We start from the raw sequence: 26,293 nt of genomic DNA, 5'->3' as shown, positions 1-26,293 counted from the left end.
ACCATCACTGACGGCTGCATATACTCACGATGCAAATTTTTGAATCTATAAAATGTGGTGCATTGAATTGTGGGATTATTGTTCATGCCACGGCTACTTTTATTTTTCCACTGTTCAGCAACCTGAACAGAATCTACATTGCTCCTCCTGAATCCAAGGTCCAACAATCGGCTTGAGCGATATCGCAAAAACAATGAGGGATCTGATAACAACAATGATAATATTTGTCCTCAGTCTGAGCAGACCTTCAGATGAAGGCGACTCACCTTTTTAGAAACTCTCTCAACTGGATTATGACACTGGACTGTAAAATGACACTACTCGGTGAAATAAATCAAGTAAATGAAGCTGAAACTGGAGGAGATTCTTTGGGTTTACCCTCATGTCAAGCAGGATTGTGGTCACTTCATCATCACATTAGCAACTTCTCTACAATTCACTGTCCTTTTTCCCTTTTCCCTTTTCAGTCAGGCTTAGGCAAAATCCCTTTAGCACCCTTCCTTCCAAAAAATGAGAGAGAAGCCTGACAGAGAAGTAAAATGACCAAACAAAATAAAACAAAGTAAGACATGCCAAGGACAAGACAGGCCCTGCGGTGCCAGCCAGCCTAACAAACTGTCTCGCTACAGCCTCAATCTCTTCCATTGATTTGCTGACAGGGGATCTTTAGCCCTGAGAAAAAACAATCCATTCTGGACACCACTTTCTGTCAGCGTTGTGCATTTTGAAATACCTTATTAAACATTTATGACTGGGCAAGAGTTATTACAACCACAATTCTATTAATCTCAGTCATCAAATATACATCACTGGTTTATCCATTTGGCTCTGCTGTCACATTAACTTTACAGACAAGCTATCAGTGTGGCCTTTTAAAAAAAACATTCATTTATAAGGATCACATGAATTCAAAAAGTATCAAGTGCATCATGACATGTATTTGTAGGTGACTCAACAGACAGTTGAAGTGTAATGTGAGGCATTAAGGAATTAAAATGTGGGCACACTGAAGAAAAGGCAATTTAGAACCAGCAGTCACAGCAAAGAGGAAATGATACAACAGTGACTTGTGAAAGCAAAAACTCCATCAGTGCACCTGAGCATTGATCTTAAATGAAGTCCCATGACAAAGTAAAGCATTAAAGCCTTTCAACATTAGATGAAAGACAGAGGCACGAGATATGCTAAGAGACATGTCGTCATCCTAACGCCAGAATGTAACTGAGTTGCAAACCCTCTTAGTTAACTGTCACCAATGACCTGCTGTAAATCCCATTTGGATTACATAGTAATCTGTCTAAATAATAAATATATTTGTCCCCAAGCATTCTGCACGAAAAGTCACGTTGGAAGCTCCATATGACATTAAGAGGACACAGATAACCAACAAGTCTGAATTTCCCGAACCCCCCCGGGTGCTGATGTCGGTATACTGCACATGAATGTCTGCCAACACAGCTGATGTGTGCTGCTTTATACCAAAGGGGATGAAGCAGAGAAATATCTCATGTCAGTGAGTCCAGCTGTCCGTGAGTGCTGCTCACTGCTGTTTACAACAGTTTGCATTTGACTTTTCACGTTCGGATTTGTTTCTTCCTCTGGGGGCAGAAATATCTACATCAGACACCAGAATTCAATTTGGGCAAACAGAGCATGTTCAAACAGAATAACAGCCATGCTTGCAGCTCTGTGAGGCGGTTAGCATGCTAAAGTACAGGTTATCTGAGTTGTTTCCATTTTATCTGTTTTAATAGGATAATAGGATAGGATAATGACAACAATTCAGCTCGCAGAAACAACTGAATGATGATCACTGAACCGATCGCAAACTGAGGTCAAGTTGCAGCCCCTCCTGATGTTCTGTGTCCTTCAAAAAGCATCAAATTAACGCAGATTTTTAACGTAAACTGCTTTATTCAGTGCTTTAATTATTGGGTTAATTAAATGGCGTTGCAGTAAAGAATGCATGAACCAGTTTCTCAGTTTCCATTTGTGATGTGAGTCTTTTTAATTTTGATATATTTCCCTGTGGTACAATGATGATGGAGAAATATTTGATATGTGATTTTCGAAGATAAGGTCAACCACCAGGATGACACCCCGGTTTATGACTGAGAGACTCCTGTGGCAGAAAATCACATATTGTGAGATGAAGTCTCCCAAATCCCCACCCCATTGGTCTGACCTCATTAACAAAGGGTCAGACCGCGAGCCAATAGCCACAGAGTTCCTCCACCCAAGTCAAACTCATAGCATTCTGTAGAGGACGGTTACATTTGTTTCCTCAACAACAAGCAGACAGACTTGGAACTCAATCAACTTCATTGCAGGGAAGCTTTTGCAGCCTTTTTTTTTTTTTTTTAAAGCACAAGAAATGAGCGATAACTGGTTCATTTTAATGTGTGTGAGCTGAACTTTGAACTTGCTTTTCTAAAGTATGAACCTGCACAACACTGATTCCTACGTTTCATCCTGAGCCGAATATGACTGAACTGCCATGATGGCAAAAGTCATCAGCATTTATCCTCTGAAGACTTTGTGCTAAAACTCCAGGAGGTGTTGACATATTTCACTGGATAAGTGAATTCTTATCTCTATATTAGAAGTCATGGGAACATCAAAGTCATTCGGTTTAATCCTCTGTAGACCGTTGACAGCTGTTCCAGATTTCATGACAATCCAATAGTTGTTGAGATATTTCTGTCTTGACCAAAGTGATGAACAAACCAACACAATGGCATTGCCATCCCTGGAGCCAAACAGCTAACCTGGCTAAAAGGCCAGGAAGGAAAAGTCCTGTAATTGAAAGGAAACTGAACAGATGTTGCCTTGTCAACTGCACTGATCCCATAAGTTCTTTCATTTTTTTTTTAATTAAAACTGCTGCTTAGTATTAAGTCAAACACATTCAGCAACAAACAGCATTAACTGGGGTGCCAGGCTTTAATGATGTAGTGTTTATTTAACCAACAGAAGAAAAGAGACCAAATATTGCAGTTCTCTGTGAAATAATAATAATTAAAAAAACCCTTCTGCTTTACAGAGAAGTGATATTAGAAAGAGTGCATCCTGTGGTCATCACTGTCAACCTCGAAATGGATTCAACATGCTTCCATTTTTCTATTTTTCTGCTTCTAATTAATCAACAATAAAGAAATCTGTGGTACCAACATTTTTTCTATCAATTACCTTCCTTCAATTTTCCTCAGAATTTCTATGGTGGCCCTCCTTCCTCTGCCAAGAGCAGAGAACTTCCAAATAAAACTACAAACTGTAAATATGTATGTGTGTATATATATGTATACACATACACACACACACATACACATACACATAAACACATTGAAGGGAGTTGAGACATTCTACACTAGCAAAAGTGTCTTCACCACTTCATGCAAACCTAGACTGGACACATGTCTTTTCTCATTTACTTCCATTTTTCTTGTTGACTGCAAGTCTCTAAAGATTGTGTTCAGACTTTTTTCAGTGACAGTGCAGAAGGTAATAAAATATCAGAGAGACAGTCACTGATTGGTACTAGAAAGCTGAAGTTGCAGAGCACAAATGAAATAAAATAATCTTTCAAACTAGGAAGGATGTGTCTTGGCTGTCACTGTCTTCATCCTCCACTTCATTCATCCAGTTGTCTCCCTCCTGAAACTCTCAGCCAATTAGAGTTAGTTGTGAGACGCTGTCCGTCTGTCAGCGGCAAAAAGCTTTCCAAGACTCCCCCAGGACCTCCTCTATGCATGTATTTTTGAGAGTGTGTGTGTGTCTATGTGCATGCATGTCCCATTGTCATCAGCTGCTCCCTGACTTAACCACCTCTCACTCTTTCACAGCAAGAACTCAAGATAGCACTACATAATACTACTCCCACGTGTGCACAAATCACAAAGTTCCACAAAGGGGGAAAGACATGCTCACACTCAGACACACACATACACGCAAAGCCAGTGTCGGGCTGAGCTGTCTCTCTTTTTCCACCCACCTCTCGCTCTCGGTGACAAGAGAAGTCCAAATATAGTGCAACTGACAACACCCTTCATTGCAACCTGCTGTATGACCAACTTGACAAACACTCTAAAATCACCCCGAGGCCCAGTGAAGTGCAGCACAGACATGCATGGGTGTAAAATCCATAACATGTGCAAAATAAAATATGTGAATCACATGAATAAACAGGCAAAGAATCATTTTCTATAGAGAACCAGAATTGGGGTTAAAAGGGTAATCTATTCGGTTTTTATAGAAGATGATATGTATCTGATTAAAAAGAAAATGCCCTGCGGCAGGAAGAAGTGCGAGGCGTCAAGTCCGTGTAAGGCAGCAGCGTGAACTCATCAAGACATCTCCAATCAATAGATATCAAGATGGGAGTCTTTCCATGATGAATAACAAGCATGCACTAAAAATAAAATTATTCCCCACGTTTCCATCAAGACGAGCTGTTGGTGTCAGCGTGTCATTATTTTTGAAGGCTTGACAAGCTGCCTATCACCTCCCGTTACCCAAAGGGACAATGTGATGTGACACAGATGCTCAGAACAAATAATTATGTCCATCTGTTAAAGTTTTCATGGTACAAAGCATTACTGCAGTATGACACCCATCTCCACCTTCCCAGTGTTCTCTAATCCTTTTACAGCTTCCACAGATGTTTATTCATTTATGAGTAAAGGATAGCTTATAAAAACAATATATATGCCAAAAATACATTACAAATTTCAAACAACAAAAATTAAGCAATGTAAAATATGGAATAATTCTCGGATTAATCAGCAGTGTCTATTTGTACAAGGGTGAGAATAGCCACATGGCAGCTTTTCATGGCGGCTATTTACGCCTGTCACCAGGTAGTATTAAGAGTAGCAAAGTCCACACAGGGAGGAGGACAAGATGGATGAATGGGCCAAACACAGGACTTTCACCCAGGAAAGTGGTTAAGGTGAGGAAACGTTCATTGTTTGGGTGCAATAGTATTGTTGGCTACGGACATTAATCAATGAATGTTTCAATGCAATTGCATTGTTTTGATTCATCACACTGCACTTCTGCAATCATATCTTTCTTTAAACATCTAAAAACATCTAAAAACCATTATAAAAATATTTGCTAACATTAATGCAACATTATGAAAAGCCGCAAATGTACCGTTAGCAATGTATTTATTTACCTTATCCTTTGTGTTTATGGGCTATCAGTATGTTAGCTGCTCATCTCAAGTTAAAGTGAAGTCAGTCTGTTGTTAGCACAGAGCAGAGTTACATGAACGTTGTATGTGTGAACTACTGTGTGATACTGTATAAACAGAAAGCTAACAAAGTTACTGTAGCATCAGAATGGTGAGAAGATATATTATACAAATTGTAAATGCATGACAAAACTGAGACTAAAAATGTACTAACTTCAACTAGATAAAAACGGCTTCAGGTTTTCTTAACTAACACTAATATTAAATAATTAAACAAGGTCTGATTTAAGCAAATTTCCATCAAAAAACCAAATTACATCAAAGTCATGTCATAATTAACACTGAAATTATATTTAAGTATAAAAAATGTTCATGTCACACAAATAAAAACTTGTAATGTTTTAAACACAATTCTGCATGCAGATATTTTTCACTGTGAAAAAGAAAAACTACAGTGATATGTGCATGAGCAGGAGAAAATGAAAGGACTCAGAATGTGAAAGGCAGATAGAGAGGGAGAGAAGGAGCTGACGACTACTCCCCTTCACTGCACGCACGTTGAACAGCAACGCCGGCTAACTACCAAACTGAAGGAGAGAAAATTTCCCTGCTGAGACATTTTGAGCAGCACCACAGAAAATATTTCTCTCAATAGAGTGTAGATGCTGTGACGGCTTGACAAAACGTCTCGGAGAAAGGCAACGGTTTGTGAACATGCACAAAGAGATACGCAGAGAAAGTAAATCACTTAGCATTACTTCCTTTGCTCTTAATCTGACAGGTGTCAGCCATGAAAAAGGAATGGGAGGGAGACGTTGGAGTGCTCTTGTCGTGCCTTGTGTTTTATTTTTCCATTTACTGGTGCGATCTGGACTTCTACAAGGGGCAATAAAGATGTTGGGGGTGTGTGTCTACTTGTGCTTGCTACATAGTGAGGACCGGGACAAGTCTTTAACCAACAGAGTGAGGACAATGTGAGAAAGTGAGGACATTTTGGCCCGTCCCCACAACTTCAAAGAGCTGTTTGAGGATTTGGTTTTAAGGGTTAGGTTAGAATTAGTGGTGATGCTTAATATTAGGATAAAGGGCTGGGAAAGCATTTTGTGAATGATGGTCCTCACAAGGATATACAATTGTGTGTTTGTGTGTGTGTGTGTGTGTGTGTGTGTGCCTGTGTGTGTTTGCCTGCCTGTATGCCTCTCTGTCTATCTGTGGTATGTCTGCAGCAATTTCCTGTGAAGTGTTTTGAGTAGAAAGATGAAAGTGAAGGATAGTTCTCTTGCTCCTCTTCTCCCATCCATCGCCTTCTCTCCTTCATCTCACCCTCCACCCTTCTCTGACAATCTGTCTGAAATAAGGCCTTTCAAAACTGAGAAAATAATAAAAACACAAAGCGGAAATAGAAAGAAAGGAGGAGTGAGAGAATAGGAGAGGCAGAAAAATAAGGCAGTGCTCATAAAGGCTGCGTTGGGTATTCACACAGTGATGTCAGTCAGTTAGTGGGAGGTGTTTGGAGAAAATGCAGTGATGGAAGAGAAAGCAAAGAGAGTAGAAAACAAAGAAATAGAATTAAGGGCAGTAGAGTGACAAATAAGGAAGTAACAGAAGAAGTATGGAGGCAAAGAAAGAAGGACTGTTGGACGGGTGGAAAAAGGAATGGACCAAAGTGTCCGGTAACGTTAATTAATGTTCCTGATTCATGAAAGGAAAACAGTATCAGACTTATTAATGTTTCAGATGGATGAAATTAATGGAAAAATTGGAAGGAAGGCTGGGATAAAACGGGAGTAAGGAAGGAGTAAATAAGTAAGACGAGAAGGAGGCGGGAACAGAAGAGAGAGGAAAAAATTCCAAACATTGAAACGACTAAGAAGGAAGATGCAAAAAAAAATGAATTAAAAAGATAGAAAGGAGGGAAGAAAGAAGACATCAATGAAGAACATTAATAACGCTAAGTGAAGAGGACGGTTGCGCAAGCAAAGCAGCCTCAGACCAACGGTGGAAACTGCTGCGCCTGACCCACCGCTCAAAGATCAGAGCCACCGAGAAGGTCACTGTGACACTTTTCACATTTCCAACACTCAAACTTTTTGTCAAACTGACACTTTGTGATGGAAAGAAGTGTCACTTTGAACAGAGGAAATATCAGCTGCTGCTTTCCCCAGAGAGGTGTGATAGATACTCGCCCAGGGCAATATGTGGCGAGGCCTATGGCTCCGGGCAACGTTCGGAGGGAAAATGCGCGGCTGCTTGTCCACCTGTCTTTATTCTGCCTCCTTTGTGTGCCTGTTTTAAAAGGAAAATGGAGCTATTGACTGCTCCCTACAGTGCTAAAAGGGGAGCCACTTTTTTAAAAAGATGTTAAACTTCGACACAAAAAATGGCATGCCAAATGGCTTTTCACAACAGCTGTAGGCCTGACAGGAGGGCCTGAAGAGCCTGCTGAGAGATGCATGCGGAAAGACGAGGAACCCAACTGACAAATCCTTTTAGAGGTGAGCAAGAGTGCACCGTGGAGCCAGCCGGCTCCGGCAGACCTTGAGATTTTAGATACAGGAATCACTATGGAAGCAGAGAATTGCATTGACTTCATTAAAATCTAATTGACTGGGCCTGTGATCACACTTCTCCCCCTTTAAAGTTGATACAAATGGCTCATTGGCCAGCCGCTCTTGACATTTTGCTGTCTGATCTTGGTGTGATCACACCTGGCTAAGAGCATGTGGCATTTCCCAGGGAGTAATAATTAGGTAGCTACAGATTTTTTTGTCTGTGTCAGTGCACTGTGGCATTAAAAGGGTTGAGGATTTACTTCTTGGCTAGCAGCTCTTCAAATTTAGAACCTCCACTCATGCGATTGTCTTGCACTCTCTGCTGCATCTGACATTTCCAAGCCATCAATAATTAGATGTGCCGTGTGATTTCATTTCTCGAGTAAGAGAGTGGTGACATTAAAAAAATACTTTTAGTTCCTCTGGACAAAGAGACACAAATCTGTCTTATTTGTCTGTTCTTAACCTAATGACACAAGCAGCTGCATTCAAAATGAGCTCAGGCAGCTGTCCTTTGCTTGATAAAGACGAAGTGAGAGGTGTAAATGAGAAATCACACAAGTTGGCCATATAAAAACAGTGCACCATGCAGTTTTCTATAAACAGGTCGCTTCAGAGTTTTTCATGGTGAAGCATATCTGAAGACTCCCGTTCCCCAACAGCCTGCAAGACACTCAGCGGGCCTCATGGAAAAAGTCATACAAACAGATTTGGATGTGATTTAAGAGAACTTGTGTTCACTAATTTTCTCGTATATAGAATTCCTGTATTTAGAGTGTTCCAGGACTGTCATGTACAAATAGTCTTAACAATGGAAAAACACTTCAATAAATTGGGGAACTTCACCAGTTCTACACATCAAGGCCTATTTGCAGGTCTTGAGGAATACTACTGCATGTGTGAAAAAGATGTATAAAGCCTTTGTGTCTCCAGAGTAGGAATTCTTATTTTTCTCAAAATTGAGATTTTTTCTGGCCACAGAAAGCACACTATCCCTGGGAATATCTGGATCTGCACTTGTTTTCAAGGTACAACTTCATTTGTTATAATTCAATAACTATTAAGGCAAAAGAACACAGTTTATGTTACATTAGAATCAACATATAAACTTTGCATGCAGCTTGACTTTTGCTGTAGCTGCGAGGAATATGGAATGACAAGTGGATTTTTTGATTATTCTTCATTGTATGAACAAAGAAAATTCATTTTATTAAGTAACTTTTCATTTTCAAATTCATTCAATAAAGCTGAGACAGATTTCATATTCTGCCAGCATTCACAGGCTGCTACTGTCAGCCTTCTGTAATAGCCAAGCAACATTAGATATCATAATTAAGTCAATGATCACTCCAAATTAAAAAGCAAAGCTCTCAAAAAGCTCTCACTCACTTGTGTGAGATTTTGGATGGATTCTTTGGGAGATTATCTTCCTTCAGTGGTGCTCTGAGATAAGCACATTTAACCATACTGTTGAATGTGTTCATCACTCACAATAAGCTTTCAGTGTCATGCACACAGCTACTGCATATTAAGAACTGAATCTGTAGGCATGCATATTTTCTAAATATATTCCATACATTCTAAACGGAAAAAAAAAAAAAAAAAAAGAAAGAAGAAGAGTGAATCCTGTTTCCCGGGATTAAACCCTATTCCAGAGGGAGGTCTGCAAAATCTGATGTGATGTCTCCTCTGCAGCTTAGTGTCTAACATTTTGTATCTCATCTGTTTAATTGGTACATGCATGAACATTGTGAAAATGACAGCTTTAAGTTACATGCTGTAACTTTTTCTTAACTCCCCTTAAATCCATGGCTTAGTTTGTTTGTTTGAGCTTCTGCTTCAAAAGTATTTTGGGTCAACTAATACCACCGCAGTACTATTTATTTGTATTAAGTCCTTCTCTGTCAATCATGTTAAAAATCACCGACTTCCACCTTCTTGTGTACAAGCGACTTGAAACCAAGTTGATACGAGTACTTATGAACTCATTTATAAGAGTGAAGTCCTCACCGTTCAGGTCTTTTTGTCTTCCAAGGATGTGATCTGACAGCTGCAGCGAACTAACAAACACGCTTTAGGATCTTGGCACGTTTGAACCTGTTCCTGAATGCTGCCAGTGTTTTGAGAGATCCATTTTCAGAAAGCAGTCCGAGCTGTGACTCTCAGCTGGTGTACCCTGCGGTATGAGCTTTCAAAATGAGGTTTATCACACATTTTTTCCAAAACTTCATGCATGCCGGGCCCTGTGCAGTGGCCTTTGTGCTCACATGCTTACCGGGGAGAATTTGATGGACGGCATGATGGCCAAGTTTGACTTAAACTAACAATCAGTAGACGATGGAGCGCCGTCATGCATTTGCAATGCATGCAGCAGCAATTCAACAAACACCACAACTTTGACTTCTCCCTGTGTTTATACTGCTAAGATGGAGCAAGCAGTTGTTGTTGTGTCAATATCTATTCAGCCTCTAAATATTTGCTTTCAGATAAAAACCTGTGTGTCGTTTCTGATTGGTTACTAAATGCTGCCTCATGACTTCCTGAACAGTATGACCTCTTCCTGCAGTGTGCTGCAGTTTGAAGAAGCACCTTTTTGACACCACCATTGACACCAGTGAGAGCTCTCAAGTCTCTCTTTTGGCTGCCTGTCTGTCTGCGTCTCTGTCTGCCAGTCTGCCTGTCTTGTGCCGGGCTTAGGCCTGTGTTAGTTCGGGGAGCGCAGGTCGGCGCTGGGATGGAGAGGTTGGTCTTAAGGCTTTGTCCACACATCACCACAGCTGATTGCTCCTCTGGATGGTTGGGATTCTCATCTAAGACAGGGATTACTGACCCATGTCGGCTTCCCACCTTTACAGCAGCCACTTCGATGTTCTCCCAGGCTGAACTTAGACGCCCCAGAGAATTGAAAAGATGTGAGTGTGCATGTGTGTGCCTTAGCTTGCTTGTGTCTAAGACCTTGAAAAGACAACTTCAATATCTTTTTCAACAACCAAAATGCTGTTTTCTCTGCAAGAAGTATGTGCATGTACATGAGGACACATACAAACACTGGAATGATGCTAGTAAATATTGTGTATACGTTCTATGTTTGCCTGTATGTTAATGCTACTGCAACAAGATCATTTCCCAAATTGGGATCAATAAAGAAGCAGTCTAAGTCTAAGTATGCTGTTTAATACACGTGTAGTTTGTTTCCATTTATGTAACAGCATTTCTTTTAATTATCACCTTAGAATCAGGCTGCTGGTGATCTGGAGATGGTTTGCCTCTCACAGGCCATCTGGCATGCTGTCACCTCAGTGTTACGTTGGTTATTTATCACACATCCACACCTCAGTTGCAGTGCTTAACATAGATTCAATATTCTCATGAGACTAAACAATTAGAACTTTTAGAAGGTATAACTCGTATATCAACATCCACACATAATCCCATAGAGAACTGAAAATGACTGATTTTAGTTTTGGGGTTCTGTCCAGATTAAACAAACAAGATATAATATGCAATTTACTGAGCTTTAGATGTTGGTAGGCAGATTCTTTTTAACCCCCAAAATGTAGAACTATTTGTTTAATGATGTCAAAACATGACATGCACAACCATTGTTATTCTAAAAAGTTAAGCTACTGTCAGCTGGAGTGGAAATTGCTGAAAGACTGTCAATAACCTCAACCTCAACCCTAACCCAATCCTAATCAGTGATTACAGACCATCAGCACAACACCAGAAACACTGGTGTTGGTTTCAATGAATATTCTGTATGGCAGAAATTATGAGTTGATTAATCCATTGGTCATTAGTTGTGCAATCTAATCATTTTCATTAATGAGTAATTGTTTTTGATAATTGTTCACTTATTCAAGCTTCTCAAATATGATGAATGAATTTATTTAATGTCATTTTAAATTTAGTCCTTACACACTGTTCAGGTCAAATTTAACCCCGTTTGAGTGAAAACACCCTTAATGTCATTCTTTTACCCCGACATTTGATGTCTTTTTCTCATGTGGCCCGAAATTCACAAAAAACGAGATGTTTAAAATTATTATAGTTTATTCTCTGTACTACAAATGTTTGGACATTGAAGCTGTTCTGGGTCAAATCTGAGCCATAGGAAAATGGTGATTTTAGGGAAACTGTACATGCCGTGTGTTCATTTTTTGATACAGCAGTGAGGACAGTGCTTGATGTTTGTAATGTTATAAATGGTTATACAGTAAACCCCAGAGCTCCCAACATGCTATTTTCTGTTTTCATAAAATATATTCAAATCATTATGGCTGTTATGTTTTTCATGTCTTTGGTAAAATACGCAGGACCTGATATTGTGTGATGTTTTTTCTCCAAAAACGAGCAGTGTACAACCTAAAAAAATACACTCTCCCTGCTTTCTGAAACACTCATTAAGGATTAATTTTATTTTGTTAATGTGAGATATAAGATATTGTGGACATTCTGTGGTTCAAAATTTGGTAAAGATGCTTGTTATGATGATTTTTGGGCTGGGTCAAAATTGTAACGGTTCATTTTGTACTGCTGCTCAGATTTTATTTATTTATCTTGAGAGGTATAAATGATATATTCTGTACATTTTTTTCATTGTATAATAACTAATCAGTGAATCCATACATAATCCATAATCTAAGTAAGCATTAGTTGCATCCCATGAAGTGAAGCAGCAGTGATTTGTCTGTTGCAAAGAAGATCCGGACAGGTTCTTAACTTGCCTACAGCTGTTGCACTGTTAGTATGTGTAATGTTTTAGGATGTAAAATGTTTTAAAGTCTTTTTTATATGATTTTATTTTACTTTTTGTATTTTTGGACTAATAATGTCAGCCTACTATATTGCCAGTGACAATTATACACACGGTTCTCGTCCTAAAAGAAAAGACACTAAACACATTGTGAATGCGACGTAGGGCAGGACACAAAACTTTATTGATTCACGGATAAAAATAAATTTAAGACTCCATGTTACTAAGTCTGCCAACTCAATAGCCAACATTCCAGCGTACCGTGTACAATCGAGCTGTTTCATTCTACAGCTCAACTGCTAACATTCCAGTCTACAGTACACAATCAAGCCATCTCATTCCGCTATGAAATAGGCTGAAGTCTCCATTGTGTCGGGGTAGTTAGTAGCTCCAGAGACAGACAGAGCCAGCCAAGAGAGGAGTTAGGGCTGTCCGTCAGCCTCTAATGTCTCCACACAACAACCCAAACCTAAACTGACAGGCACACACCACACTGACAGCCCACTAACAACATCCTATTGTTCCCTCGCAAATGGCCGGGACACACCTTTCATTGCCCACAGAAAGAGAGAGCATGGCTGAGAGAGGACGGACAGAGACGCCATATACTGCAGGCCTGAGCCCAACCAGCTCACAGGACGTCCAAGTAACATTTAAATTAGGGTTGGTCTGCATTGATAAAGACTTCTAATTTTATACTGTGATACTGATACTGTGTATCGTGATGAAGTACATTTTCAGGAAAATCATTTGAGAAATTGATTGTAGACAAAATAACCAGAAGCTAATGTCTGTGTTTGGGCAAATTAAACACCTGACAAATTCTGCATCGATGGAAAAATGCTATAGACCCTATACTGCCATAACAGTCCCACTCACTTCCATAATACAATCACAGATATTAAAGAGAAACGTACCAATAATTCCACTGCTCTGAGTTTCTAAATTATAGCTACAAAACCTTGCTGAAACACATGTTGTGGTGGTTCACATAGAAGGACACTGAAGCAATGACACATCTGAGGTACCTTACGCGGCTGAGTCACCTTTTTTTTTTTTTTTTTTTTCAAAATTCACTATTCAAATGTGTAAAAAAATGTTCAGCTAACCAACTGTATGCACTTTTCAACTAAGCTGATGTTGTTCTCTTTGCTAATGCAGAACGGAGAAAGCTAGCAACTCGTGTTGATCAGATTATCGTGACACTGGACCACATAAGAAGTCATATGTGAGAGTATTTCGGATTCAACAGCACAGAAAAAATATATGATAAAGGTAATGTCATGTAACTGCTGTACTGCACGGTTAGCTTGTCAGGTGAGACAGCAGAGGCAGCACGAGTGAATATTACAACATCTCTAACTCTATCGTACGCTACATTGTTTTCACATTAATTCAAATAAATCTCGTGCTAGTTGCAGTTCATTCTTGTCCCTATTCACTGCTATCAGGGGGTGGGAGGTGTGTTAAAGCTGCGTACCATACTACAAATGGTATGGCAAAATATCTGATGGTAAACCAGTTTCTATCCTCTCAATTGGCTAAATGTTGTCACGTTACCCAGTCTTATATGCATATGAACAGACACGCAAGTATCTGACTCACCCACACACACACACAGACACACACACACACAGACACACACACACACACACAGACACACACACACACACACACACACACACACACACACACACACACACAGTACGCTCAAGCACATCTCTCAGCTGTGTCCTGTCATGCACACTTCCTTGTCTGTGTTATGTTTCACACACACACACACACACACACACACACACACACACACACACACACACACACGCACACACACACACACAATCTTGAGGAGCTGAGGATACAGCCTGTCCTCTCCGGGTGCTATCCAGTGGATGCCTTCCAAAAATATCTGATCCCCTAAAGGCACAGTTCACTCAAAAGAAGTGTGCTGATGTTTTCCAAAGGAATCTCATTTCAAGCACAGTGCAAGTCAGGCACGCACTGTCAATATGCATCTGCTTTAATGACACATGATGAGAGGGGGAGAGTAGGAAGATTACCTGTGTTGCAATGTAAACACTCAACGTGGAAATGAGAATTTCACTGTGTTGCACATTCATCAGCTGCCATTTTGACAGAGCAAAATTAGTGTGTGTGTGTGTTTGTGTTTGTGTGTGTGTGTTTGTATATGTGTGTGTCACTTCAGATCTTTATTGCCTCAGCTTGTCATTAACCTCTCAGTGTGCCCTCCTAACAAATGACAGGGGGCATGACAACATGCTGAGATATGATGATGAATGACTGCAGTCCTTGGATTTTAGTTCATTATTTTATTTGTCTTTTGATGCATGCCATTTTTAGCCTCTGCCACTTGGTCTCAGTCCAATAGGCAGATCATAACACAATTGGAAAGGCATGGAAATAGTGCTGGTACATCAAAAATGGAGCGACAGAACCAGCAGCCTCCATCAGATGTCCACCCTACCTTCTGTCGAATCTCTTCCTCCATCTTAATGGGGGAGCCAAACTCAGCGACCTGGCGGACGCCCTCGCTGGCGTAGCCTCCGTACTCCCACAGCACATAGCCTCTGGAGTGAGATGCACCAATCAGAGCTGACCAGTGGTTGGCTCTTCCTGGAAGACAAGAGAAGGAGAGACAAAAAAAAGTAGGTTAAAACTCTGAGAAGTAAGTCAAAAGGAGAGTGACTGCAGGAGTAGCTGGCTGGCTGCCTTCAGTCGTTCATCAATTTTTTCAGACAAGGATGATAAACTGGATATTATAGGTTAAACCATACATTGTGTTCACTGTAGCCCATTTCCTGCTTCTACCAATCAGAGTGATATATCCATGCCACTGGCGTCATATTCAGCTGATATTTCAGAAATAGCAGTAGTGGTTGCTAGGAGCTACTTATGTGTAAGTTGTGGTTTTATGGGCAGGGTTGTGTGCAGGACTTTCTCTCGGCTGGGTGCAGTACCAGGCTGCCAGTGGAGACTAATACAAGTCGCCTCATCTGACCGAGAAATGTGCACAGTGTACATGTATGCATTAGTGCATGGCCATGGTTTGAACTCACTTGGGTAGTCTTTGGGATGTACTTTCTCTGACCAGTTGCCATAGAAGGTGAGCCTGTACTTGGCTGTTCCACAGGCGCAGCACTCCATGGCAGGAGTCTCTGTGGCTTCACCGGGCACACGCTCTACAGGGAGACAGGACACGAACACTCAAACACACACTCATATGCAAAGATTTAAGGGCAGGCAAGACGAACAAGCCTAATAAATTATAGGAAACACAGATTAGGAGCAAATAGACAAAGCCGGCGTGAGAGTTGACACGGATGCACATCTGCATAAATTACCAGTTGAATGACTACATTTTGGAACCGGTGAGAATGTCACACAATTACAGTGCTGCAATAAACTGGTATTTAAATGACACATTAGCCTGGACGCATACTCATAAATATTCAAATGCTGGCCTCGACCAATGTTTTGCAAAGATAGGTCAAGGGGAGTGCTTGAATATTTATGAGTCACCAAATTATTCTGAAGAAATTCTCACTTGACATCTAAGTTATAGCAGGATGAGTAAGCAAATCGAAAACAGGGTGGCTTGATTGGCTTGCATAATAGCCTGGAAAATTAGATTTTGGTGAGGAGAGGGAGATTTCATAAAAGTAAAATCCCCCTGAGATTATATTTTAAAAACTATTCTGGGGTTCTGGTTTTTATTGCGCAATAAACGTGTGCATCGGAGCTCAGAGAGCACCATCACCTCACTGTCTCGCAAGAGTTCAGTGTTTATGTGGGGAGTGGACAGCTTTCCAAATCTGGTGTGGCGTTTTTCTCTGCAGTGAACAGGTAACATAAAAGCTGTGGCGCTGCTCTGTGGCAAAATTCAAAGGAATATTTGAATTCCATGCCATCCCAGGAGAGCCATGATTCGTTGTCCTCACGCTTTTCCCCGCTGCCTCTGTTGGCTTCATATTTTTTTAACCACGGTACGAGAGAGAGAGAGCTGTTCTGCCTCGAAAGGGGAAAAGAAATGACAGAAGATAGAACAAGCGATAATGGCACCATGATGCACAGTCAAGGATGAAAAGATGAGCAGCCAACAAGGGAGAGGGGGAGATGATGGGCAGCTGTCATTACCTTTCTCACACAGTCGAATGGTGAGAGAGCCTTCGTCCTGGAAATAAATGATTCTCTTCTGGACAATACTGGCCCTGGAGAAACATGGAGAGAGGGAGGGAGAAAGGAAGCGAAAAATTGAGAAACGAGACAAAAAATGGGAGAGAAAGTTGGATAGTAAGAGGGGTGCAAAAAGGGCATTAGATGGGTAATACTGTGCTTTCTTTTTTTTTTTCCCATTATCTGATCCATGTAATCCGTGGCAAGAGGGGAAGGTAATGGGTTCCCCGAGGTTTCACAGTGGACATGGAGTACACATCTTTTCACAGAAACAGTGCCGTATTTTCCACATCTCATGACACAATCACACTGCTGCAATGTGAAATGTAACGGAGCAATCACACTCACGGACATGAAGACGAGACAGACGGAATTACAGTCAGAGGCAGGAATATAGATCTTTACACAAGCCGCACACACAGCCATATTCTGACTTATGAAATAATATTGGCTGAAAATGAAACTGCGCCAATGAGAATAGGTTGTCCTGCCAATACCCTTTACTTTCCTCTTCAGTTAAAATGAAATGCATTTCTCATATTGCGCAGATAGTGCCTGTAAAATTTTGTATGATGCCACTCCTATGGAAATTCTGTCAGAGGAACAGTAAGCTCTGGTGGCCTTGCAACACTTTTCCAATGACTTTGCAATAGTTCTACATTCCATCGCAGTGGAGTTGCATACACTCCCAGTACTTTTACATTCCCTTTGAACAGTTCTGCAAGTTTGCACCTACATTTTTCTCAGATAATATACTTCCTATTACTACTGTGCTGTCATAAACTGTTGGATGAGCAGGAAAAAGATATGATTGTTAGCTCTTGACACAGAGAGAAATCTGGGCACTGTTTCATTTCCAAACCAGGCTCCTAAACTTTTTCATCTTGAAACCCAAAACTGAAAATTAGTTCGCCCCAGGGACTTAAACTCATGAATGCATAATTTCAGCATAAGCCTAGAAGTATTTATTGAAATATTGTAATTTATAGAACTACGGTAAATCATGTCACTTGTAACAAACCTTGCTGTACATTTTTGAATTAAATTGGCGAACAAACCAACTCCAAAGAAAAATCTGAATTAGCACCTCTGTCAACCAGTCAAGCTGCAGTTTACATCCATGTCTGTCCAGACTCACATAATGAAGTGAAGACGTTGATGGAGAGGAAGGCAGTGGTGATAGACGTAGCAATCCCAAGCGAGTTCATGGAGAGACACTTAGAGACTATTTTTACAGAGGAGTCCAGATAACTGGCAGCTTCACTACATGGTGCAGTGACAGAACCAATGAGCTTGTGGTGACTACAGTGATTTAAATATGGATGTTGCTGCAAAGAAGCTACAAACTGTAAAAACTCTACACACATCTTCAAGCCCACAGCACAGAAGATCTTTACAATGAGCACAGATTCAAGATTAGTGGCACAAATTCAGTATATTCAGTATAATACGGCAACGAGTGATGGTGTTGAATAAAGGCCAGAAAAGTGTTTCAGCAGAACATTGTGATGTCACAGTGAAGCTGACCTTTGACATTTTGGATATAAAATGTCATCACTTCATCATTTTATCCTCTGAGATATTTGTGTGAAATTTTGCCATAATTAGCATGTGATTCTTGAGTCATGGTCAAAATGTGTTTTATATGGTCACAGTGACCTTTGACCACCGTGATCAAATCAGTTCATCCTCGAATCCACGAGAACATTCAAAGAAATTCCCTAACAGCGTCTGTGAGATACCACATTCACAAGAAGGGGACGGACGGATGGACGGACGGATGGACAACCCAAAACATAATGCCTCGGGTCATGGCTGCCACTGGCGAGGAGACATAAAATATTCTCCTGGGGAAAATAGCACCTAACTTACTCTTCCACTGTCTTTCAAACACCTGCAGCTTTTTCTTATAAAGTGGGTGCATTGTGCGCAGGTGTTATAACAATCTATTGCTTTCACAGCTCCTCGTTGTTTCTAATTACTGCGACACACTATGCCAAAGATATCCATCTTCACATTCTCCCTCTGGCATAACTGCGTGACTACAGTTGGTTGTACAGTTCTTGGTTTTGACATGACTATTTCCCTGTGATATGGTCCAGTGCAGCAACAAATGATCTGCAGAAGCTTGAGATTCAGAATCAAGTGGCACATCTGGTCCTGATCTCTTCATTTAAACAGGATGGGGGGCGGGCATGCTGGTCTGTCCTGGCTGAGGTGGAGGAGAAGCTGGTGTTCAGTCTTGTGGGTAAAATGTGCGAGACAGTGACTATGGATAAGGCGGCTACCCTACAACCTACAACAAACACTTTCAAGAAGATCGTCATTTCCTGAAATAATTTACAATCATTTATTACAAAATCTTTGAATGAGATTATTTCTAATAACAGCAGAATTGATTGCTACTAGAGTTAAGGCTCTTAAGATTGTTACATGTTTTATATAGTTCATAATGGAAAGTATGGCCGTGCTGCAGATTGTATTGCAGGCTAGTACTGTACGTATTTATTAAGTGAATTACCTGTCAAATATACTGTAAACACATATGCTTCCTATTTATGTGTATATATATTTAGATATGTATGTGAATGTGTAAATATAATTACATAAAACTGTTGTAGTTCAGTTTTCCTGTGGACAGCAGAACATAAATAAACATAATCATAAACTTTAGTTTGGGCTTTCAGCTAAGTCTTGGTTGTGGAGGGCCTGAATCTGACTCACACTGACAGCACACCGACAAACGTCAATCAGGCAGGTGATTGACAGGCCGGAAAGGAAGCACAGGAGAAAACGTGGATAAAAATGTTGTGGTAACACACAGTTGCCTGTATAAGCAGAACCCTATGTGAGGGAGAGAATCATGAAGGAAAGAATCGTAATGACTGTCCTGTAGTTTAAGACACACTGCCATAGAGAAGCAAATTTAACAGTATTTATATACACATCACTACAAACAAGATCATGTCTTTAAACTGCTGTGCAGTGTGGCTGAAGACCAATTTAGAGGTAGAACTGAAAGAAAAGAAACTGTGCTAAAATCCCAGTAGCCTCATGTGTTACAGTGGATTCAGCTAATCTCAATTTTGATTTTAAAAATCCATCATTTAAATTACCATAAATAAAGTATCATTTTTAAAGTAGTTAATGTTTCCAATCTGTTATCTTTAAGAGGCAAAGTTTGCAGACAGCAGAAAAGCCCAGATTAACGACTAATCAAGCTTCACAGTCAGAGCGCCTAAAATTTAGTTGATTTTTGCATCTGAAAATGCCACAGAAAGCTGTACTATATAATATATAACCATGTGATATAAATTGAAATACATAACGTTTATAAAAGTGCTTTTTCTAAAAGCAGCCTTATTGTCACAACAGCAACGTCTTCACCTCATACAGTGGAGAGAAAGCGGGATATGAAAGTGAGCTGAACAACACTGCGTCGAGACAGAGGAGGGACTGGCGACATTAAGTAGGAGTTATCGGTTATATTGCCCCTATAAATCTTACACAGACTGAATGGTGCAATATACCCTGCAACATGGGTAGACTGCTTGAAAAACAAAAGTGAAATATACAGACTATTACTGAACTATACTTGATGGTTTTTAAGTAAATTCTGTGATAGTTTCAAAGATGAAAAAGGCAATTGGATATTTTAACAAATAAATTAACAAATAAACAAATAAATCTGGTCATTTGGGACAAAGAATTGACATTTTTTTTCACTGTGAGCTTTCAGTAAAATTGATTCATACCTACAGTGACGACCACTACCTGTACCTGGAGACGTGAAGGAGGAAACAGGTTCTAACAACACCGCTGCATTTCCCTCTGGTCCTGAAGAGATGATAGATTACCTTATATATCTTTTTCAATAGTCTACAAGTGGAAAGTAAGGCCTTGCCGCTAGAATCATGAAAAAGCATCTACTTTACATTTACTTTGAAATTCTGCAACTAGTGTTGAGTTTACAACCCACATTATGACGTTCAATGTTATCAGTTTTAATTGCTATAACCAAAACTACAATTTTTCAAATGCCTACACGCTGTCCGAAAGGAGCTTTACTGGACTAAACTAGGCATTAACTCCACTTCTAATTGTCAAGTAGTCCTGATCTGGTCTGGTCTGGCAATCATTAGTAAAGGAGTATCTGATATGAAAGACAGCAGCCTTCGCATTGTGCTCTCTTGTGCTTTTTCTTTTACGATTACATTCACTATGGAGGAACTGTTGAATTGCGTGTAACTTTCAGAGCAACAGAAAAACATGGAATTCCTTGTACAGTATGTGTGCACATACTTGGGCAATAGCCAAAGCTACATTCATTGATTTTCTTTCCTTTCTTTTTGACCACTTGGAGGCAGGGAAGCATGTGGTAAACACAGCATTGAGATATTATCACCCTGTTACTATCACCCTCATAACAACTGTTTCTGCATTCATTTTTAGTTGTGTTACTCGTAATCAGATGAATGTACATCCAACAGCCATGTTTTGGCTCTGTTTTGTTCTGCACCAACTCCTGAGAAAAGCATGTGGCTCTTTAGGCACTAAACACTGCACTATGTTCACCAGATTAAAATGTGTTTGTTCAAGAGTGCATTTCAATAAACTGTCAATCAGAAAAGACAGAGCTTACCCAAGTTCTTTGCCTCTAGCAGAGAAGGCTTATCACCCTGACATCCCCTCAAACTGTGAGACTTGATCATAGTTCTTTTCTTTTCCCTCAAGATCAGGACTCTCACATTGGGTAAGCACATCCAGTGGAGCTTCTCTCTGGAGATGTTGGCTCTCTCTGATTGGTCTGTCAAATAGCACACCCATGGAGCTGCTCAGGCTACATGCCTCTGACATCTCCTGATATACTGTAAATGGCTGCCAGCAAAAAGTAATGCACATGCCTATAAAAATGGCACTTGAAACCACTGAAAAACACAACAACAATACCATGTTTGGCAATTGTAGAAGAGAAATGTGTCCTTATGACACACACCAATCCTGCAACATTTGAAACAAAGAATATTAATGCTTCCAAATCTATATTTTTCCATCTGTCTGCGATCTGCCATAGTGCTGTTGACAGATTTTCTTATTCTCTGTACTTCCCTGGCTCCCTCTATTCAGGTTTCTTATTAATCACACTTCCATTGGCATCTTATGCCTCATGCATTATATATATTCCACATCTCAGCGACATGCCTGCTGACTTCTTTTCTGTGTACCCTGGAGGCTTGGACGGCACTCCCTGCTGAATCTTCAGCATACTGTTTGGATTCATGTGGGGAGCTCTCCAGACAGCAGCTCCAACACATGCAACTGTGTTACTGTTCATACAATAATGTTTTCACTCTGTGACAAGTGCTCCTGACTGCAATAATAAATGTCACAGCATCACACATGAATTTACTTGAAAAAAAAAAAGAAAAATCACATCATTCTTCATGTTTAATTGGTTTAATTTTTTGATGTGTAAACGTCCACATTACTGGGAAAAGCAATGGTACATTCAATTGTAATAAATATCAGAAGCAGTAGAGATGTGCTTGAGCGTACTGTGTGTGTGTGTGTGTGTGTGTGTGTGTGTGTGTGTGTGTGTGTGTGTGTGTGTGTGTGTGTGTGCGTGCGCGTGGGGGGGGGGGCTCTGATATATCAGTAGCCTAACTGTGCGGTGTGTTGATACATCCATGCTGCTGTCTGTGGTACTGAAGGAACACACGGATTTGTAACTAATACTGAATACTCACATCTATGCTATACTGTAGCCTGTGGTCTCCTTTAAGTAGAGTCACTTTCATGAGCCGAGAACTATGACATAAAACCATGAAACTCACACATGCGCAACTCACACATACATATAAAAATCCCCCTCTCACCCCCCAAGGGAGGTGGTGTGTGTCTTTTTCCTCAAGCTCCCAGAGGCCTGGGAGTTTGAGGGTTCTGCGCAGCTGTTCCTGGGACTCTTCTGGACAGAGACCTCAAATGTTGTTCCTTGAATCTACTGAAGCCACTCTCCCAGTTTGTGGGTCACTGCCCCCAGTGCTCTGATCATTGGCACCACTGTTGCCTTTACTTCCCACATCTTCTCTAGCTCCTCTTTCAGCACGTGGAATTTTTCAAACTTCTTGTGTTGCTTCTTCTTGATGCTGCTGTCGCTCGGGATTGCTACGTCTACACCACTGCCTTCTTCTGTTTGTCTATTAATCACGACGCCTGGTTGGTTAGCCACCACCATCTTGTCAGTCTGGATCTGGAGGTCCCACAAGATCTTGGATTGATCGTTCTCCACCACTTCAGGAGGTGTCTTCCATTTTGACTTTGGGGCTTCCAGCCAATACTCAGTACAGATGTTCCTGTATACTAAGTCTGCTACTTGGTTTTGGCGTTCCATGTATGCTTTTCCTGCCAGCATCTTACACCCTGCTACTATGTGCTGAACTGTCTCAGCTTTCCAATAATCACACAGTGCCAGGGTGCAAATTGAACTTTACTGTCCACTGGTGAAATTGCTAGTGAATGCTCAAATTCTACCAGCCACTCCTTACCATTGTTGTTTTAGCTGGTCAGTGACACAACTCTACCAGCCACTTGCAGATTTTATCAGCATTTGGTTGGTGGCTGGTACTAATTTTGTGCCTTACACAGTGCCAGCTTCAAAAAGCAACTAAAGCCTGCTCTTTAACACTCATATTGCTGCAGGACCTGCCAACATCCACAGCCTGATTACATGCTGCCTTAAAATTCGTGAGTAGCCTGTTCATCAGTTCAAGCAGAAACTGTGACTTGACAGCCCTTAGAGAGGGCCTATGATAAATCAAATTCTAGGAAAAGTAATACCTCTCATTTTACTTATATTCTGAGAATCATCATCAAATTTACCCCCCTTATTACCATCACTTGGAATTGGTCTGTATCACAAAGATCAAGCATATAAGAGGAGTAAAATTAGCAGGGATGGTGAAATACTGGGTACAAACACGTCAGAATGATCTATGATTTGAGCTACCGTTATAATTTTGATGGCGTTGCTAGTTCAGAGTAATCTAAATCTCAATCACATCTAAACCCTAAGGGTGTGTTAATTGAACGCAAAGCAAATTTTAGAGATGGCTAAATTGCATACAAATATCATTGCAAAGACGTGATTGCATGTGAATTAACCCTGGATGGCACAAATTGCAGTGAAGACACACTTGGCGTCATGAAAAGGAGACCGCTAACAGCTTCTGTACAGCTGGTACATTGGCTGTTTTAGGAGAGTAATCACAGACCTTTAAAACACTCCAAATTAGCACAAATAGCACAGGGCAAAAATCTGAACACCGTATAAATAGTAATAATTTTCACTGACAGGCAGCAGCTGCCTCCACCAAATAAGGTTTTTTATTGTATTGTTGGTACCTTGGTCGTGACGCCATTTTCATAACTGAACTGAAGATTACACTGGTTAAAAATTGGAGACAAACACTGGTTAAAATGTGTAGAAAAGAAGGCATGAAAGACATTTTCATGCAAATACTTCTGAAAGATACCAGTGGACGACCAGAATGATGTCCAACGCAGCAGCCCCCATTGCTGGATTGCTGGTCCAAGATGGCCGACAAAAACAAGACCCAATATAGAAAGAGTAAATTCATAGCTCAAATTAATTTCTGTATTTATCATTCATGGAACTTTAAGGTTGACATTTAGTAGCAGCAAATACCAAGAAGCTGTGGTTCCTGACAGCTGCGCATACTTGAAACAATCTAGTCCTATGATCAATACAAAAGACTTGTCTCTGTCTGAGACTGCATCAAGACGGAGGAGTTTAGATCCTGCTGTCAAGCAGCTTCACAGAGTCTCACTTTCACAGAGTTGTCACTGAGCGAGCAGACGACTGGTGGCCTCTTCCTCCTCCTGGAGGCCTCCCGGTAACAGCAGCAGAATACTGATGGGCAGAATGAGCAGAAGGTCGATGTGAGGTGAAAATGTGATGAACAAATGGCCTGAGGGCATAGCTGGAGCGAGAGGAGAAATGTAAGTATAAACTTGATAAGGAGATGAGAAGTGATCAACAGGACAGCAAAACTTAGATTGGAAAACAGTCGACCTCCGCCTCTTTTCACTCACACACACTAACTTTTCTCCCTCATCCCCCTCTCTCTATGTCTGTTTTAGCTTTGGGTGGAAATGCTTCCAGACACTGAAAGACTTTTCCGGAGGTTTTGGAGATTAAAGAATAGATTTGGGCTGAGCTCATCAGAACTACCAGGAGGACCTTGGTGACCTGGGGTGAAAAACACAAACACATCATCTCTCTCATCCACACACACACACACACAACCTCACATGTACATGCACACCCTGCACCCCGCGGAGCATGCAGGCATGTCACACTTGCAAAAGTTAAAAACAGGAAAAAAAAAAAAGGCAGAAATTAAAAAAAAAAGAAGCCTTTCTGCAGAAAATCCTCCTCATAAGATGGAGCAGTTGAAACTGGATGATGTTTTGAAGCTGGAGAAAAGAGGGAAATTGTGTGGGTGTCTCACCATCATTTTAGCAATCGGAGAGCATTTGACACTTTTCCCATGAAACAGAAATGTAATCAAGTTGTTTTTACAACAGAGTCTTCAGATATAAAGTGCCAACTGTTTTCATCTACAGAGGTTGTAAAACTGAGGTGGGAAGATCATTTCAAAGATCTGTGCGTGTGTGTGTGTGTGTGTGTGTGTGTGTGTGTTTGTGTGTGTGTGTGTGTGAGAGAGAGAGAGAGCTGTTTTCTTTAGAAACTGAAACTGTCTGTGGGTAAAATCACATATCAGTGTTTACAACCCAGCAACTTTGCTTTTTGCTTCAAAAAGATGGTAGTTTAGCCTTACAAGAAAACATAATAATTCTTAAAGTCGCACTTATCAGCAGCAATGGATGAAATGACAACGTGCAACGTATAAGATGTCGGTCTTAGAGACAGTAATCAGTTCCCTGTGGACGTTTCAGCATCTTTTAGTGCAACTTTAATTTTGTGATCAACTGTTACTGCTCTCATCAAACTCATTTCAAGCAAATACAGGCAGCAGTTTTCAACTAAAAACACACCAATCAGTCACTACCTGTCCAAAACCAAATGGTGGACAGGCACAGTTAGCAACAAGCTGGCGAACAAGCATTTAGCTTCTAAACAGCCAGAAGTTTCACCATAATGGAGCAATAATGAGAGTGAATATTAGACTGACACCCACCGAGTGGCCAGAAACATTATTATATATGAATGCTAATGTTAGGCCTATTTACTGTCTGCTGAATGTATAAACAGGCAATTTTGCGAACACATTAGTCATAACAACTTTAAAAGTTGCTAATAGTGTTGTTTTAAAAGATTGTCTCTCTGCCCCTGTGTGGCAAAAAAAAAAAAAAAAAATCTCTTCATGCAGCTGTCAGGATGTGTACTGTACTGTAAAACCATAAACACATTCTAGTTTTAATGTAAATGTGCAATATATCTTAGATTACATTAAACTACAACTACAGGAAGTACTTGTTTATAATTGGCCGACAGGATGTCTGTTAATATTGCATGACGGGACACCACAAACATTATTCCGCTCAGCAGATTTTCCA

The 26,293-nt window shown here is 40.5% G+C and overlaps 1 protein-coding gene across 2 annotated transcripts in view; it reads right to left on the bottom strand.

Annotated features, from left to right (window-relative positions):
* Window positions 1-26,293, bottom strand: part of spon1b (spondin 1b) — an 83,808-nt gene that overhangs the window by 35,324 nt on the left and 22,191 nt on the right. For both annotated transcript variants that reach the window (XR_013077288.1, XM_076733583.1), the window contains exons 4-6: window positions 16,655-16,728; window positions 15,577-15,699; window positions 14,985-15,133 (exon numbers count right to left, since the gene is read on the bottom strand). Coding sequence is in view for 1 of the 2 variants with exons in the window: in XM_076733583.1 (XP_076589698.1) it covers window positions 14,985-15,133; window positions 15,577-15,699; window positions 16,655-16,728 (346 nt within the window). In the remaining variant the exon portion in view is untranslated. The remainder of the gene's footprint in view (window positions 1-14,984; window positions 15,134-15,576; window positions 15,700-16,654; window positions 16,729-26,293) is intronic.

Source organism: Chaetodon auriga, chromosome 6 (assembly GCF_051107435.1).
Source record: "Chaetodon auriga isolate fChaAug3 chromosome 6, fChaAug3.hap1, whole genome shotgun sequence".
Taxonomy (NCBI): Eukaryota; Metazoa; Chordata; class Actinopteri; order Chaetodontiformes; family Chaetodontidae; genus Chaetodon; species Chaetodon auriga.
This window is presented reverse-complemented; position numbering and strand designations above follow the sequence as displayed.